Source organism: Hyla sarda, chromosome 11, assembly GCF_029499605.1.
Source record: "Hyla sarda isolate aHylSar1 chromosome 11, aHylSar1.hap1, whole genome shotgun sequence".
NCBI classification, from domain to species: Eukaryota; Metazoa; Chordata; class Amphibia; order Anura; family Hylidae; genus Hyla; species Hyla sarda.
The window spans coordinates 93,067,341-93,082,916 of record NC_079199.1 but is presented as its reverse complement, the minus strand read 5'-3'; the positions used below and the strand labels follow the sequence as shown (position 1 = coordinate 93,082,916).

The window sequence follows — 15,576 nt, the reverse complement described above, 5'->3', positions numbered from 1 at the left end:
CCCCGATCTACAGCCACAACTACCCCCCCACTTGAACCACAACACCCCTCAATGCCACCAACCCCCCCGGTGGTTGAGTTTGTGCTAGAAGTGGAACTTTCTTTTAGGGGTAATTTAATAAAAGTCAAATTTTAATTCTGTCTACTTTTGTTACCTCCTCCATTTTAGACTAAAGTTTCCCAGTCTTTAGCTGTCAGGGCATGATGGGAGTTGTAGTTGTTCGACAGCAGGAGAGCCACAAGTTGGGGACACTGGTCTAGACACTGGTGCCGTTCTTGGGTGCCAGACAACAGTAAACATGAAAGGGACTTTATTTTTATATTGTAGCCATAACTTAGACCAGGCATCCTAAGTTCTATAGCTAATGTATATTATTTACATGTAGAACCTTTATATTATTTATGGAACCAAAGCATAACTGCAATCATGCCCCGGGGGGACAGAATTTTTTTTTATGTTTCACGGCAACTTTGTAGCCCAAAACTTTATCGAATCTTGCATGAGACTACCAGCAAATCCGCATCCTGATCCGCTGTAGTCTCTGGCTACCAAGTTGCCGTGAAAATTAAACAGTTATCCTGCCGCCAGGGCGTGGATGCAGTCACGGCTGTCAGGGCATGCTGGGAGTTGCAGTTTTGCAACAGCCGGAGGTGCACTGGTTGGGAAGCACTGTGCTAGATGGTCAGAACTCCTGGGGTCTGGAATATCCAGTAGTCGCAGAGTCTTGCTGTACTTGTAATGCACACGTGCCATTAATATATATTGTGTATTCATCTTTATTGTGTCTTTAGTATGGAAAAATAGGAGAAGAGGGATGTTCAACCTTTAAAGGGGTACTCCGCTGCTCAGCGTTTGGAACAAACTGTTCCACACTCCGGAGCCAGGAGCATATGATGTCATAGCCCCACCCCCTCATGTCACACCCGCCCCCTCATTGCAAGTCTATGGGAGGGGGCGTGACAGCTGTCATGCCCCCTCCCATAGACTTGCATTGAGGGGGCGGGGCTATGACATCACAAGCTGCCAGCTCCAACGATCAGAACAGTTTGTTCCAAACGCTGAACAGCAGAGTACCCCTTTAAGCGTATGTTCACGCGGATTACGGAGAAGTTCTCTCTAATATTTGTCACCAAGTAGAAATCCTGGATTCGTTCTCTTCTCTCAAGTTGTTAAAGGAAACATAAATTTAAAAAATTGTAAAACAAACATCCAGGTGACTCTTCTCCTCCTTTGATCTTTTTCCGACTTATCAGATGTTGTTTTTTTTTTTTTTTTTTTTTTTTTTTTTTCTTCAGTCTCAGTCCTGTATCAGAGACCCCTACCTAGACCTTTAAGGGGTACTCCACCCCTAGACATCTCATTTCCTATCCAAAGGCTAGTGTATAAGATTCCTGATTGTGTGGGGGGGGGTGGGGGTCCGGCCTGTGGGACCACCTGGGATCTCCGGGCTGGCACCATGGTGTTTTGAACGCAGAAGCTTGGAGCATCCATGTTCATGGCATCACGCCCTCCCTCCATTCATGTCTATGGGTAAGGGCAGGACAGCTGGTATTAGCTGTCATGCCTCCTCCCATAGACATGAATGGGGGGGCGTGCCGGCCATGGTCGTCTGTCAACCGGCACTGAGCGGAGTTCGCATCGGATGACCGGAGTGCTGTGCCTGAGATCATGGAGGGTCCCAGCGGTGGGACCCCTGCAGTCAGACATCTTATCCCCTATCCTTTGTATAGGGTATAAGATGTTCAGGGGCGAAGTACTCCTTTAATTCTTTCGGTGGCCCTGGTAGTTCTCCTGGATGTGACTTTAACAACTTGTCTGAAGACTTAGACGTCCTAGAAAATGCCCTTTAGATTGTACACTGAGCACTTTGTGTAGAGGAAAGGAAAATAAATTCAACCTACATATGAAGAATATGAAGTATATATGTATGTATATATATATGTATGTATGTATGTATGTATGCCGCCCCCCAGTGCCATCATAACAACTTAATTCTGGGAAAATCTTCTGATCTATGCAATATTTGTAACCACTGCGTATTCTGTTTGTTATATGATCATTGTAAAGAGAATCTGATTTGCACTGTGATCTTTGCACTTTATATTTGTGTATTTTGTACAGTTGTCTCATCTCTTTTTGTCCAATCTTACTAGTTAGGTGGATTTTGTTTAACACAAAAAAAAAATAATATAAGAAATGAATCAACAAATAAAATAAACGTTTTCAGATATTTGTGTATTTTTTTTTTCTTTCTCTTTCTTTCATTTTTTTTTTTTTCTAATTCCCTTAAGTTGTTCTTTCAAATGATCCACTCACTTATGGGATATACTGTATATAATGTGAGGGGTGGACTCACTTATGGGATATACTGTATATAATGTGAGGGGTGGAGTCACTTATGGGATATACTGTATAAATAATGTGAGGGGTGGACTCACTTATGGGATATACTGTATATATAATGTGAGGGGTGGAGTCACTTATGGGATATACTGTATATATAATGTGAGGGGTGGAGTCACTTATGGGATATACTGTATATATATAATGTGAGGGGTGGAGTCACTTATGGGATATACTGTATATATAATGTGAGGGGTGGACTCACTTATGGGATATACTGTATATATAATGTGAGGGGTGGACTCACTTATGGGATATACTGTATATAATGTGAGGGGTGGAGTCACTTATGGGAGATACTGTATATATAATGTGAGGGGTGGACTCACTTATGGGATATATTGTATATATAATGTGAGGGGTGGACTCACTTATGGGATATACTGTATATATAATGTGAGGGATGGACTCACTTATGGGATATACTGTATATATAATGTGAGGGGTGGACTCACTTATGGGAGATACTGTATATATAATGTGAGGGGTGGAGTCACTTATGGGATATACTGTATATAATGTGAGGGGTGGAGTCACTTATGGGATATACTGTATATATAATGTGAGGGGTGGACTCACTTATGGGATATACTGTATATAATGTGAGGGGTGGACTCACTTATGGGATATACTGTATATATAATGTGAGGGGTGGACTCACTTATGGGATATACTGTATATAATGTGAGGGGTGGACTCACTTATGGGAGATACTGTATATATAAAGTGAGGGGTGGAATCACTTATGGGATATACTGTATATATAATGTGAGGGGTGGAGTCACTTATGGGATATACTGTATATATAATGTGAGGGGTGGACTCACTTATGGGATATACTGTATATAATGTGAGGGGTGGACTCACTTATGGGATATACTGTATATATAATGTGAGGGGTGGAGTCACTTATGGGATATACTGTATATAATGTGAGGGGTGGACTCACTTATGGGAGATACTGTATATATAATGTGAGGGGTCGAGTCACTTATGGGATATACTGTATATATAATGTGATGAGTGGACTCACTTATGGGAGATACTGTATATATAATGTGAGGGGTGGACTCACTTATGGGAGATACTGTATATATAATGTGAGGGGTGGAGTCACTTATGGGATATACTGTATATATAATGTGAGGGGTGGAGTCACTTATGGGATATACTGTATATATAATGTGAGGGGTGGACTCACTTATGGGATATACTGTATATAATGTGAGGGGTGGAGTCACTTATGGGAGATACTGTATATATAATGTGAGGGGTGGAGTCACTTATGGGATATACTGTATATAATGTGAGGGGTGGACTCACTTATGGGAGATACTGTATATAATGTGAGGGGTGGAGTCACTTATGGGATATACTGTATATATAATGTGAGGGGTGGACTCTCTTATGGGAGATACTGTATATAATGTGAGGGGTGGAGTCACTTATGGGAGATACTGTATATATAATGTGAGGGGTGTAGTCACTTATGGGATATACTGTATGTATAATGTGAGGGGTGGACTCACTTATGGGATATACTGTATATAATGTGAGGGGTGGAATCACTTATGGGAGATACTGTATATATAATGTGAGGGGTGGACTCACTTATGGGATATACTGTATATATAATGTGAGGGGTGGACTCACTTATGGGAGATACTGTATATAATGTGAGGGGTGGACTCACTTATGGGAGATACTGTATATAATGTGAGGGGTGGAGTCACTTATGGGATATACTGTATATAATGTGAGGGGTGAACTCACTTATGGGAGATACTGTATATAACGTGAGGGGTGGAGTCACTTATGGGATATACTGTATATATAATGTGAGGGGTGGACTCACTTATGGGATATACTGTATATAATGTGAGGGGTGGACTCACTTATGGGAGATACTGTATATATAATGTGAGGGGTGGACTCACTTATGGGATATACTGTATATAATGTGAGGGGTGGACTCACTTATGGGAAATACTGTATATATAATGTGAGGGGTGGACTCACTTATGGGATATACTGTATATATAATGTGAGGGGTGGAGTCACTTATGGGATATACTGTATATATAATGTGAGGGGCGGACTCACTTATGGGATATACTGTATATATAATGTGAGGGGCGGACTCACTTATGGGAGATACTGTATATAATGTGAGGGGTGGAGTCACTTATGGGATATACTGTATATAATGTGAGGGGTGGACTCACTTATGGGAGATACTGTATATAGTGTGAGGGGTGGACTCACTTATGGGAGATACTGTATATATAATGTGAGGGGTGGAGTCACTTATGGGATATACTGTATATATAATGTGAGGGGTGGACTCACTTATGGGATATACTGTATATAGTGTGAGGGGTGGACTCACTTATGGGATATACTGTATATATAATGTGAGGGGTGGAGTCACTTATGGGATATACTGTATATAATGTGAGGGGTGGACTCACTTATGGGATATACTGTATATATAATGTGAGGGGTGGAGTCACTTATGGGATATACTGTATATATAATGTGAGGGGTGGACTCACTTATGGGAGATACTGTATATAGTGTGAGGGGTGGAGTCACTTATGGGATATACTGTATATATAATGTGAGGGGTGGAGTCACTTATGGGAGATACTGTATATATAATGTGAGGGGTGGACTCACTTATGGGATATACTGTATATATAATGTGAGGGGTGGAGTCACTTATGGGATATACTGTATATATAATGTGAGGGGTGGAGTCACTTATGGGATATACTGTATATATGATGTGAGGGGTGGAGTCACTTATGGGATATACTGTATATATGATGTGAGGGGTGGACTCACTTATGGGATATACTGTATATATAATGTGAGGGATGGACTCACTTATGGGAGATACTGTATATATAATGTGAGGGGTGGAGTCACTTATGGGATATACTGTATATATGATGTGAGGGGTGGAGTCACTTATGGGATATACTGTATATATAATGTGAGGGGTGGACTCACTTATGGGATATACTGTATATATAATGTGATTGGTGGAGTCACTTATGGGATATACTGTATATATAATGTGAGGAGTGGACTCACTTATGGGAGATACTGTATATATAATGTGAGGGGTGGAGTCACTTATGGGAGATACTGTATATATAATGTGAGGGGTGGAGTCACTTATGGGATATACTGTATATAATGTGAGGGGTGGACTCACTTATGGGATATACTGTATATATAATGTGAGGGGTGGAGTCACTTATGGGATATACTGTATATAATGTGAGGGGTGGACTCACTTATGGGATATACTGTATATATAATGTGAGGGGTGGACTCCCTTATGGGAGATACTGTATATATAATGTGAGGGGTGGAGTCACTTATGGGAGATACTGTATATATAATGTGAGGGGTGGACTCACTTATGGGATATACTGTATATATAATGTGAGGGGTGGAGTCACTTATGGGATATACTGTATATAATGTGAGGGGTGGACTCACTTATGGGATATACTGTATATATAATGTGAGGGGTGGACTCACTTATGGGAGATACTGTATATATAATGTGAGGGGTGGACTCACTTATGGGAGATACTGTATATATAATGTGAGGGGTGGACTCACTTATGGGATATACTGTATATATAATGTGAGGGGTGGACTCCCTTATGGGAGATACTGTATATATAATGTGAGGGGTGGACTCACTTATGGGATATACTGTATATATAATGTGAGGGGTGGACTCACTTATGGGATATACTGTATATATAATGTGAGGGGTGGACTCCCTTATGGGAGATACTGTATATATAATGTGAGGGGTGGACTCACTTATGGGATATACTGTATATATAATGTGAGGGGTGGAGTCACTTATGGGAGATACTGTATATATAATGTGAGGGGTGGACTCACTTATGGGATATACTGTATATATAATGTGAGGGGTGGAGTCACTTATGGGATATACTGTATATATGATGTGAGGGGTGGAGTCACTTATGGGATATACTGTATATATAATGTGAGGGGTGGACTCACTTATGGGATATACTGTATATATAATGTGATTGGTGGAGTCACTTATGGGATATACTGTATATATAATGTGAGGAGTGGACTCACTTATGGGAGATACTGTATATATAATGTGAGGGGTGGAGTCACTTATGGGAGATACTGTATATATAATGTGAGGGGTGGAGTCACTTATGGGATATACTGTATATAATGTGAGGGGTGGACTCACTTATGGGATATACTGTATATATAATGTGAGGGGTGGAGTCACTTATGGGATATACTGTATATAATGTGAGGGGTGGACTCACTTATGGGATATACTGTATATATAATGTGAGGGGTGGACTCCCTTATGGGAGATACTGTATATATAATGTGAGGGGTGGACTCACTTATGGGATATACTGTATATATAATGTGAGGGGTGGAGTCACTTATGGGATATACTGTATATAATGTGAGGGGTGGACTCACTTATGGGATATACTGTATATATAATGTGAGGGGTGGACTCACTTATGGGAGATACTGTATATATAATGTGAGGGGTGGACTCACTTATGGGAGATACTGTATATATAATGTGAGGGGTGGACTCACTTATGGGAGATACTGTATATATAATGTGAGGGGTGGACTCACTTATGGGATATACTGTATATATAATGTGAGGGGTGGACTCCCTTATGGGAGATACTGTATATATAATGTGAGGGGTGGACTCACTTATGGGATATACTGTATATATAATGTGAGGGGTGGACTCACTTATGGGATATACTGTATATATAATGTGAGGGGTGGACTCCCTTATGGGAGATACTGTATATATAATGTGAGGGGTGGACTCACTTATGGGATATACTGTATATATAATGTGAGGGGTGGAGTCACTTATGGGAGATACTGTATATATAATGTGAGGGGTGGACTCACTTATGGGATATACTGTATATATAATGTGAGGGGTGGAGTCACTTATGGGATATACTGTATATAATGTGAGGGGTGGACTCACTTATGGGGTATACTGTATATAATGTGAGGGGTGGACTCACTTATGGGATATACTGTATATATAATGTGAGGGGTGGAGTCACTTATGGGATATACTGTATATAATGTGAGGAGTGGACTCACTTATGGGATATACTGTATATATAATGTGAGGGGTGGACTCACTTATGGGAGATACTGTATATATAATGTGAGGGGTGGACTCACTTATGGGATATACTGTATATATAATGTGAGGGGTGGAGTCACTTATGGGAGATACTGTATATATAATGTGAGGGGTGGACTCACTTATGGGATATACTGTATATATAATGTGAGGGGTGGAGTCACTTATGGGATATACTGTATATAATGTGAGGGGTGGACTCACTTATGGGATATACTGTATATATAATGTGAGGGGTGGACTCACTTATAGGAGATACTGTATATATATAATGTGAGGGGTGGAGTCACTTATGGGAGATACTGTATATATAATGTGAGGGGTGGACTCACTTATGGGATATACTGTATATAATGTGAGGGGTGGACTCACTTATGGGATATACTGTATATAATGTGAGGGGTGGAGTCACTTATGGGATATACTGTATATAATGTGAGGGGTGGAGTCACTTATGGGAGATACTGTATATATAATGTGAGGGGTGGAGTCACTTATGGGATATACTGTATATAATGTGAGGGGTGGACTCACTTATGGGAGATACTGTATATAATGTGAGGGGTGGAGTCACTTATGGGATATACTGTATATAATGTGAGGGGTGGACTCACTTATGGGATATACTGTATATAATGTGAGGGGTGGAGTCACTTATGGGATATACTGTATATAATGTGAGGGGTGGAGTCACTTATGGGATATACTGTATATAATGTGAGGGGTGGAGTCACTTATGGGATATACTGTATATATAATGAGGGGTGGACTCACTTATGGGAGATACTGTATATATAATGTGAGGGGTGGACTCACTTATGGGAGATACTGTATATAATGGGAGGGGTGGAGTCACTTATGGGATATACTGTATATATAATGGGAGGGGTGGAGTCACTTATGGGATATACTGTATATATAATGGGAGGGGTGGACTCACTTATGGGATATACTGTATATATAATGGGAGGGGTGGACTCACTTATGGGATATACTGTATATATAATGTGAGGGGTGGAGTCACTTATGGGATATATTGTATATAATGTGAGGGGTGGAGTCACTTATGGGAGATACTGTATATAATGTGAGGGGTGGAGTCACTTATGGGATATACTGTATATATAATGTGAGGGGTGGAGTCACTTATGGGATATACTGTATATATAATGTGAGGGGTGGACTCACTTATGGGAGATACTGTATATATAATGTGAGGGGTGGACTCACTTATGGGATATACTGTATATATAATGTGAGGGGTGGAGTCACTTATGGGAGATACTGTATATATAATGTGAGGGGTGGACTCACTTATGGGATATACTGTATATATAATGTGAGGGGTGGACTCACTTATGGGATATACTGTATATATAATGTGAGGGGTGGAGTCACTTATGGGAGATACTGTATATATAATGTGAGGGGTGGAGTCACTTATGGGATATACTGTATATATAATGTGAGGGGTGGACTCACTTATGGGATATACTGTATATATAATGTGAGGGGTGGACTCACTTATGGGAGATACTGTATATAATGTGAGGGGTGGACTCCCTTATGGGAGATACTGTATATATAATGTGAGGGGTGGAGTCACTTATGGGATATACTGTATATATAATGTGAGGGGTGGACTCACTTATGGGATATACTGTATATATAATGGGAGGGGTGGAGTCACTTATGGGAGATACTGTATATATAATGTGAGGGGTGGAGTCACTTATGGGAGATACTGTATATATAATGTGAGGGGTGGACTCACTTATGGGATATATTGTATATATATAATGTGAGGGGTGGAGTCACTTATGGGAGATATTGTATATAATGTGAGGGGTGGACTCACTTATGGGATATACTGTATATATAATGTGAGGGGTGGACTCACTTATAGGAGATACTGTATATATATAATGTGAGGGGTGGACTCACTTATGGGATATACTGTATATAATGTGAGGGGTGGACTCACTTATGGGAGATACTGTATATATAATGTGAGGGGTGGAGTCACTTATGGGATATACTGTATATATAATGTGAGGGGTGGACTCACTTATGGGATATACTGTATATATAATGTGAGGGGTGGACTCACTTATGGGATATACTGTATATAATGTGAGGGGTGGAGTCACTTATGGGATATACTGTATATAATGTGAGGGGTGGAGTCACTTATGGGAGATACTGTATATATAATGTGAGGGGTGGAGTCACTTATGGGATATACTGTATATATAATGTGAGGGGTGGAGTCACTTATGGGAGATACTGTATATAATGTGAGGGGTGGAGTCACTTATGGGAGATACTGTATATAATGTGAGGGGTGGAGTCACTTATGGGAGATACTGTATATAATGTGAGGGGTGGAGTCACTTATGGGATATACTGTATATATAATGTGAGGGGTGGACTCACTTATGGGATATACTGTATATATAATGTGAGGGGTGGAGTCACTTATGGGATATACTGTATATATAATGTGAGGGGTGGAGTCACTTATGGGAGATACTGTATATATAATGTGAGGGGTGGACTCACTTATGGGAGATACTGTATATATAATGTGAGGGGTGGACTCGCTTATGGGATAAACTGTATATAATGTGAGGGGGGGACTCACTTATGGGATATACTGTATATATAATGTGAGGGGTGGAGTCACTTATGGGAGATACTGTATATAATGTGAGGGGTGGAGTCACTTATGGAAGATACTGTATATAATGTGAGGGGTGGAGTCACTTATGGGATATACTGTATATATAATGTGAGGGGTGGACTCACTTATAGGAGATACTGTATATAATGTGAGGGGTGGAGTCACTTATGGGATATACTGTATATATAATGTGAGGGGTGGACTCTCTTATAGGAGATACTGTGTGTATATATATATATATATATGTTATAAGCCTACACTGGAGCCCTCACTGCTTTGTGGGTCATATGTTTTGGACATGCTCTTGGTGGGATTTTTTCTCTGCATTTTTGCCAAGATAGTTAAAGTTACACAAGACTGGTTTGGACAGGTTTAATGTACAGCCAGGTTAAAAGCAGAGGACCCTGACAGGCAGCGATCATTCTGAAAGCCTTCAGCGCAGGGATGGCTCGGAGATCTTTGGTGGTACATGCAGCCTGTGTAGCACTGTTGGTCATCTTGCCTCTCGGGTCATTCAGACCAATTTTTGATGAAGTAAAAGATGAAGCTTCCGCTAACGTCTCCTCTGCAGAAATCAATGTATATTCCGTGTTGGAGCCTCGTGGAAAGAAACCAGAGGCCGCGCCCCAGATGACTTCTGAGAAATTCAATCTTGCAGCGGTAAGAATTTAATGTTTTGGAATAAGAACATATGAAACGTATATCAGACATATTGAGGAGGTAGAAGTCCACACTCAAGAACCAGAGATTCATTTGTCTTAATTGGCTGAGATAAGGCAGAAAGTTTCCCTAGGATCTATAGCAGGGGTCAAGTCCTGGGAACTCACCCAAGATTTCCACTCAAGGACTGGTCCTGCAGGATTCCTGCTAATGGGAATGGTGTCCCTGCTGTGAGAAAAGTGTAGGAACTTGGTTCCCACACGTTCCTGCAGGACTTGAGCCCTGGTCTATAGTCTATATATAAATGTACATACAAATCAGTGTCCTCTATCGAGTGAAGAAACCTGATGAAGGTCATTTTGACCAAAACATTTGGAATATGTTGTACTTAAAGGGGTACTCTGGCACTGAATTTCCCGATTGCCGGGGGTCGACACGTCAGACTTAAAGGGGTACTCCGCCCCTAGACATCTTCCTTCCTATCCTTTGGATAGGGGATAAGGTGTCTGATCGTGGGGGTCCTGCCCTGTGATCTCCCTGCTGCACCCGGCATTCGTTTAGCAGCGCCGGAGGCTCGTGACGTCAAGGGCCATGCCCCCTCAATGGGAGAGGGCGTGGCCCTTGATGTCACGAGCCTCCGGCGCTGCACACGACACTCTCTAAACGAGGGCCCTTTCCATAGACTTACATAGAGGGGGCGTGGCTGTGCGAAGTTTGCTCTGTGCGATGTTCGCGACAGTTTGAAGTTCGCTCTGTGCACCGGATGTCTGTGGTGCCTACTTAAAGGATAAGTATCATGAAGAAAAACTTATCCCCACACCCCCTCCATATAAATCTCTTTGGGAGAGCCGTTTGGCAATCTTCGGCTCTCCCATAGAGCTTCATGGAGGGGGCATGCCAAGGTCGTGATGCGCTCCTGTGCTTCAGAATCGGGGCTCCAAACAGGAAATCGCAGTGGGCCCCAGTGCTCGGACCCCCACAATCTTAAACTTATCCCCTATCCTTCGAATAGGAGATGTTTTTCTTCATGATACTTAATGGTAAGAACCTACTAAAAGCGGTCCAAGGAAGAATAACTGGTGAACCAGTCGTAGGTGTCCATGGCCCATTGATGTGGGTGGAACGTGGAGACAAGTCTGTCTGCTTAAATCTCCCAGAAGAGCTATTGCTGAAATCTATATTAGAAAGAAATCTCAGCTTGTGGAGTAATGGGCTAAGTAGTCAAAAATCTGTCAGATTGTCCATGCTGACTACTGTCCAGCACCAAAGGCACCTACACCTGGCACGTGAGCATCAGAACTGGCCTCCTCCCATAGAGTTGCATTGAGGAGGCGTGGCCTTGACATCACGAGCCTCCGGCGCTAAACCCGATGCTCTGAAGGAACGCTGGGTGTAGCACAGAGATCGCGGGCGTCCCCAGCGGCGGGATCCCCACGATTGGACATCTTATCCCCTATCCTTTGGATAGGGGATAAGATGTCTAGAGGCGGAGTACCCCTTTAACATCTACCCCTTCATGGCTGTGACATTTCTTAATAATTTGGCCTGTTTCAGAGGGATAATGCCCCCATCCGCAGTGCAAAGGTATTCTACAGTACTTATACTGCACCCCCATCCAGCTCTGCTACAATATGGTGTCAGGAATGTGTAACTTCAGGGCATGGATTATTATTTCACAAACAGTAATTATACCATTACAGTAAGGCCCCAAATATGAAAGAATGTGACTGGAGGGAAGACATTTCACATCCTGCCTCCCCACTAACTACCCTCTACACCTATCATTATACTGGAGGGTATGCGCCTTCGTGCTGTATGTACTGCCGCAGGGAAATGTGATGTAATATACCTTCAAAATACATTCTCGCAATGTTAAAGTTTACTACCGTCATATTGCTTTGTACCTATCGCTTCCTTTACTGTATATCCATTGATCAAATCTTCATGTAATGGTCCCAAGTTAAAGAGTACCTGTCAACAAGTAAAACTAGTAATATAGTGTTCCTTGTGTAATTTTCAGACACTTTCCCACTAACTTTATTTTAAAATTATTCACAGAAATATGTTTAAACTGTGATTGAAAAAAACGTCCACTAGGTAGCGCTGCCGCAATATACAGGGTGGGCCATTTATATGGATCCAACACAATGGGCATTGAACACATTTTTGAAAGAATAAAGTTACGTTAAAACCAAGCACATCATTGTTTTTCTTGTAAAATTCCTAATAAGTTTGATGTTTCACATGACCCTCTTCCTATTGAAAAAACAAAAGTTGGATTCAAAATGGCCAACTTCAAAATGGCCGCCATGGTCACCACCCATCTTGAAAAGTTTCCCCCCTTCACATATACTAATGTGCCACAAACAGGAAGTTAATATCACCAACCATTCCCATTTTATTAAGGTGTATCCATATAAATGGCCCACCCTTGTATACAGTGAGTTTGGTCTCCTCCCGGCCTGGCAGGAGTCCGAACTCAGGAAGTGAGCAAGGCACAGCTCTCACTTACGGAGAGCCAGCCGAGGCTCAGTGCAGCGCTGGAGCCCGAAGAAGAATGCTGTGCTGACTGATAGCTGCACAGAGAGGTCTTCTATTCTTCACAGCATTTGTTTTACGCTCAGGGAGAAAGCAGCAATGAAGGGGCGGAAGTGATCCCCCAGCAGGTTGGTGACAGGTACTCTTTTAAGTGCTTTAGCCTCCTACAAAGTCTTCACATTCCAAATTTGTGTCATGTCCATTGCTCTACACTCACAAATAAACTAATAATAGGATGTAACATGTGAAACACTGACAGCACCTATGCAGTTTCTTCTCTGCTTGTCAGGGGAGGACTACTTGCTCAGCAGCACCTCTGACACGCAGAGAAGGTGCAGCTTGCAAAGTTATCCCCTATTCACAGGATAGGGGTAACTATCTTGTGATGGGGGGGGTCTGAACACTAGTGCCCCCCCGTGATCTTGAGAATGTGGACCAGTGTCTTTTATCATAATAGAGCGGAGGGTCATGCATATGGGCCACCAGTGCATTCATTTACTATGGGAGCTGTCTCCATGACTCCGATAGAGAATGAATGGATCCCCATGTTTGGATTGGGGAAAACTTGACAAGATGGAAAATCGCCTTTAATCCTCACAATATTTATGGCAATCTTGTGCCTGAAATGCGTTCAGGTGACTTACCGGCCTCCTAGAGGATGGATGAATGTTCCATTCAGGAGGACGTTGGACCTCTGTTTTTGGGATAGGTGGGGATCCCAGTGATTGGACACCTATGATCAGCTAGTTAGTCCCTATACTGTGCATAGGGGATAACATTTAATTTTAGGAATGCAATTTAAATGTAATTTATCATATGTAATTTAATTGATCAATGGATGTCATGTAATTAAAATGAGTCCACCTCACAAATTCATATTTGGTCCAGATTTTAAGGTCAGCAATTGTTTGTTTGTTGGCCTAAAAATACAGATTCCAAAATCTACAGCATACATTCTACACCTTTCTATAAAAGCATCTATTAAAGGGGTACTCTGCTGCTCCGGCGTTTGGAACATTTTGCAGCCACGCCCCCTCCCATAGACTTTCATTGAGGGGCGTGGTGGCATGAGGGGCGTGGCCATGACATCATGACCCCCGCCGCCAGCACCCAGCATTCTAAATGACCGTCTGTTGCTGCACAGAGATTGTGGGCGGCACACCGGCGGGCAATCAGACTTCTTATCCCCTATGCTTTGGATAGGGGATAAGATGTCTAGGGGTGGAGAATCCCTTTAAGTAAAATGTACAGCAGCATAAAGAAGACCATAGGTAGTCACAAGCAGACTATGTTTGCTCTATTACAGCCTATGGTCACCACATACGTCAGAATACTTTTTGATGGTTTGTGGTTGGGTACTGTTTGAGTAGATATAAATGTTGGGAATCTGTAGTACTGGTGTACTGTATCAAGGTGGGCTATTAGTTTTGAAATGAGGGACCCCTCATACATTGAGTAGACTAAAGAGCGGACATTCTTTGATTTCTCACTTTTGTCACCCACCAGGAATACCTGATAGAGTTTGGCTACCTCCCTGATGAGAACATCACAGAGTATGTGGTTCCTGATGGTCCCTTTATCTCAGAGGACCAGCTGCCAGAAGAGTTCATCAGTGGACTGGAATGGTTCCAAAGACAGAATGGGCTAAAAGTCACCGGTAAGCAGCAAAAGCTACTGAGATGACCACCAAAAACATCAGTGAAAACTGAAATTTTGGGGTTTGGCTAATAGAGAGGTCACCCCTTAGAAAGGCTTTAAAGGGGTACTCCACTGGAAAACTTTTTTTTTTTTAATCAACTGATGCCAGAAAGGGAAAATATTTGTAAACTACTTCTGTGGTACCGGGGTGTGATAAGGACTGGATAATGTAATGCAGGCCACGCTGACTTGACAGATGACAAGGACTGACAAAGCTATGACTGTATGATGGTGGCTGTAGGACTGGACTTTGAGGTCTCCAACATACCTGGACATACAAACTAGGCACGACTGCACTGGGCCTTGGCAAAGACTGATCTCCAAAGAAAGAGAGAAGCTCCACCCAGGGCTTATATGGGGGAGACTA

At 42.0% G+C, this 15,576-nt stretch overlaps 1 protein-coding gene across 1 annotated transcript in view; it reads left to right on the top strand.

The window, feature by feature from the left end:
• LOC130295859 (matrix metalloproteinase-18-like) overlaps window positions 1-15,576 on the top strand; it is a 32,920-nt gene that overhangs the window by 2,265 nt on the left and 15,079 nt on the right. Inside the window, exon 2 of the mRNA XM_056547103.1 lies at window positions 15,018-15,168. Coding sequence (XP_056403078.1) covers window positions 15,018-15,168 — 151 coding nt within the window. The remainder of the gene's footprint in view (window positions 1-15,017; window positions 15,169-15,576) is intronic.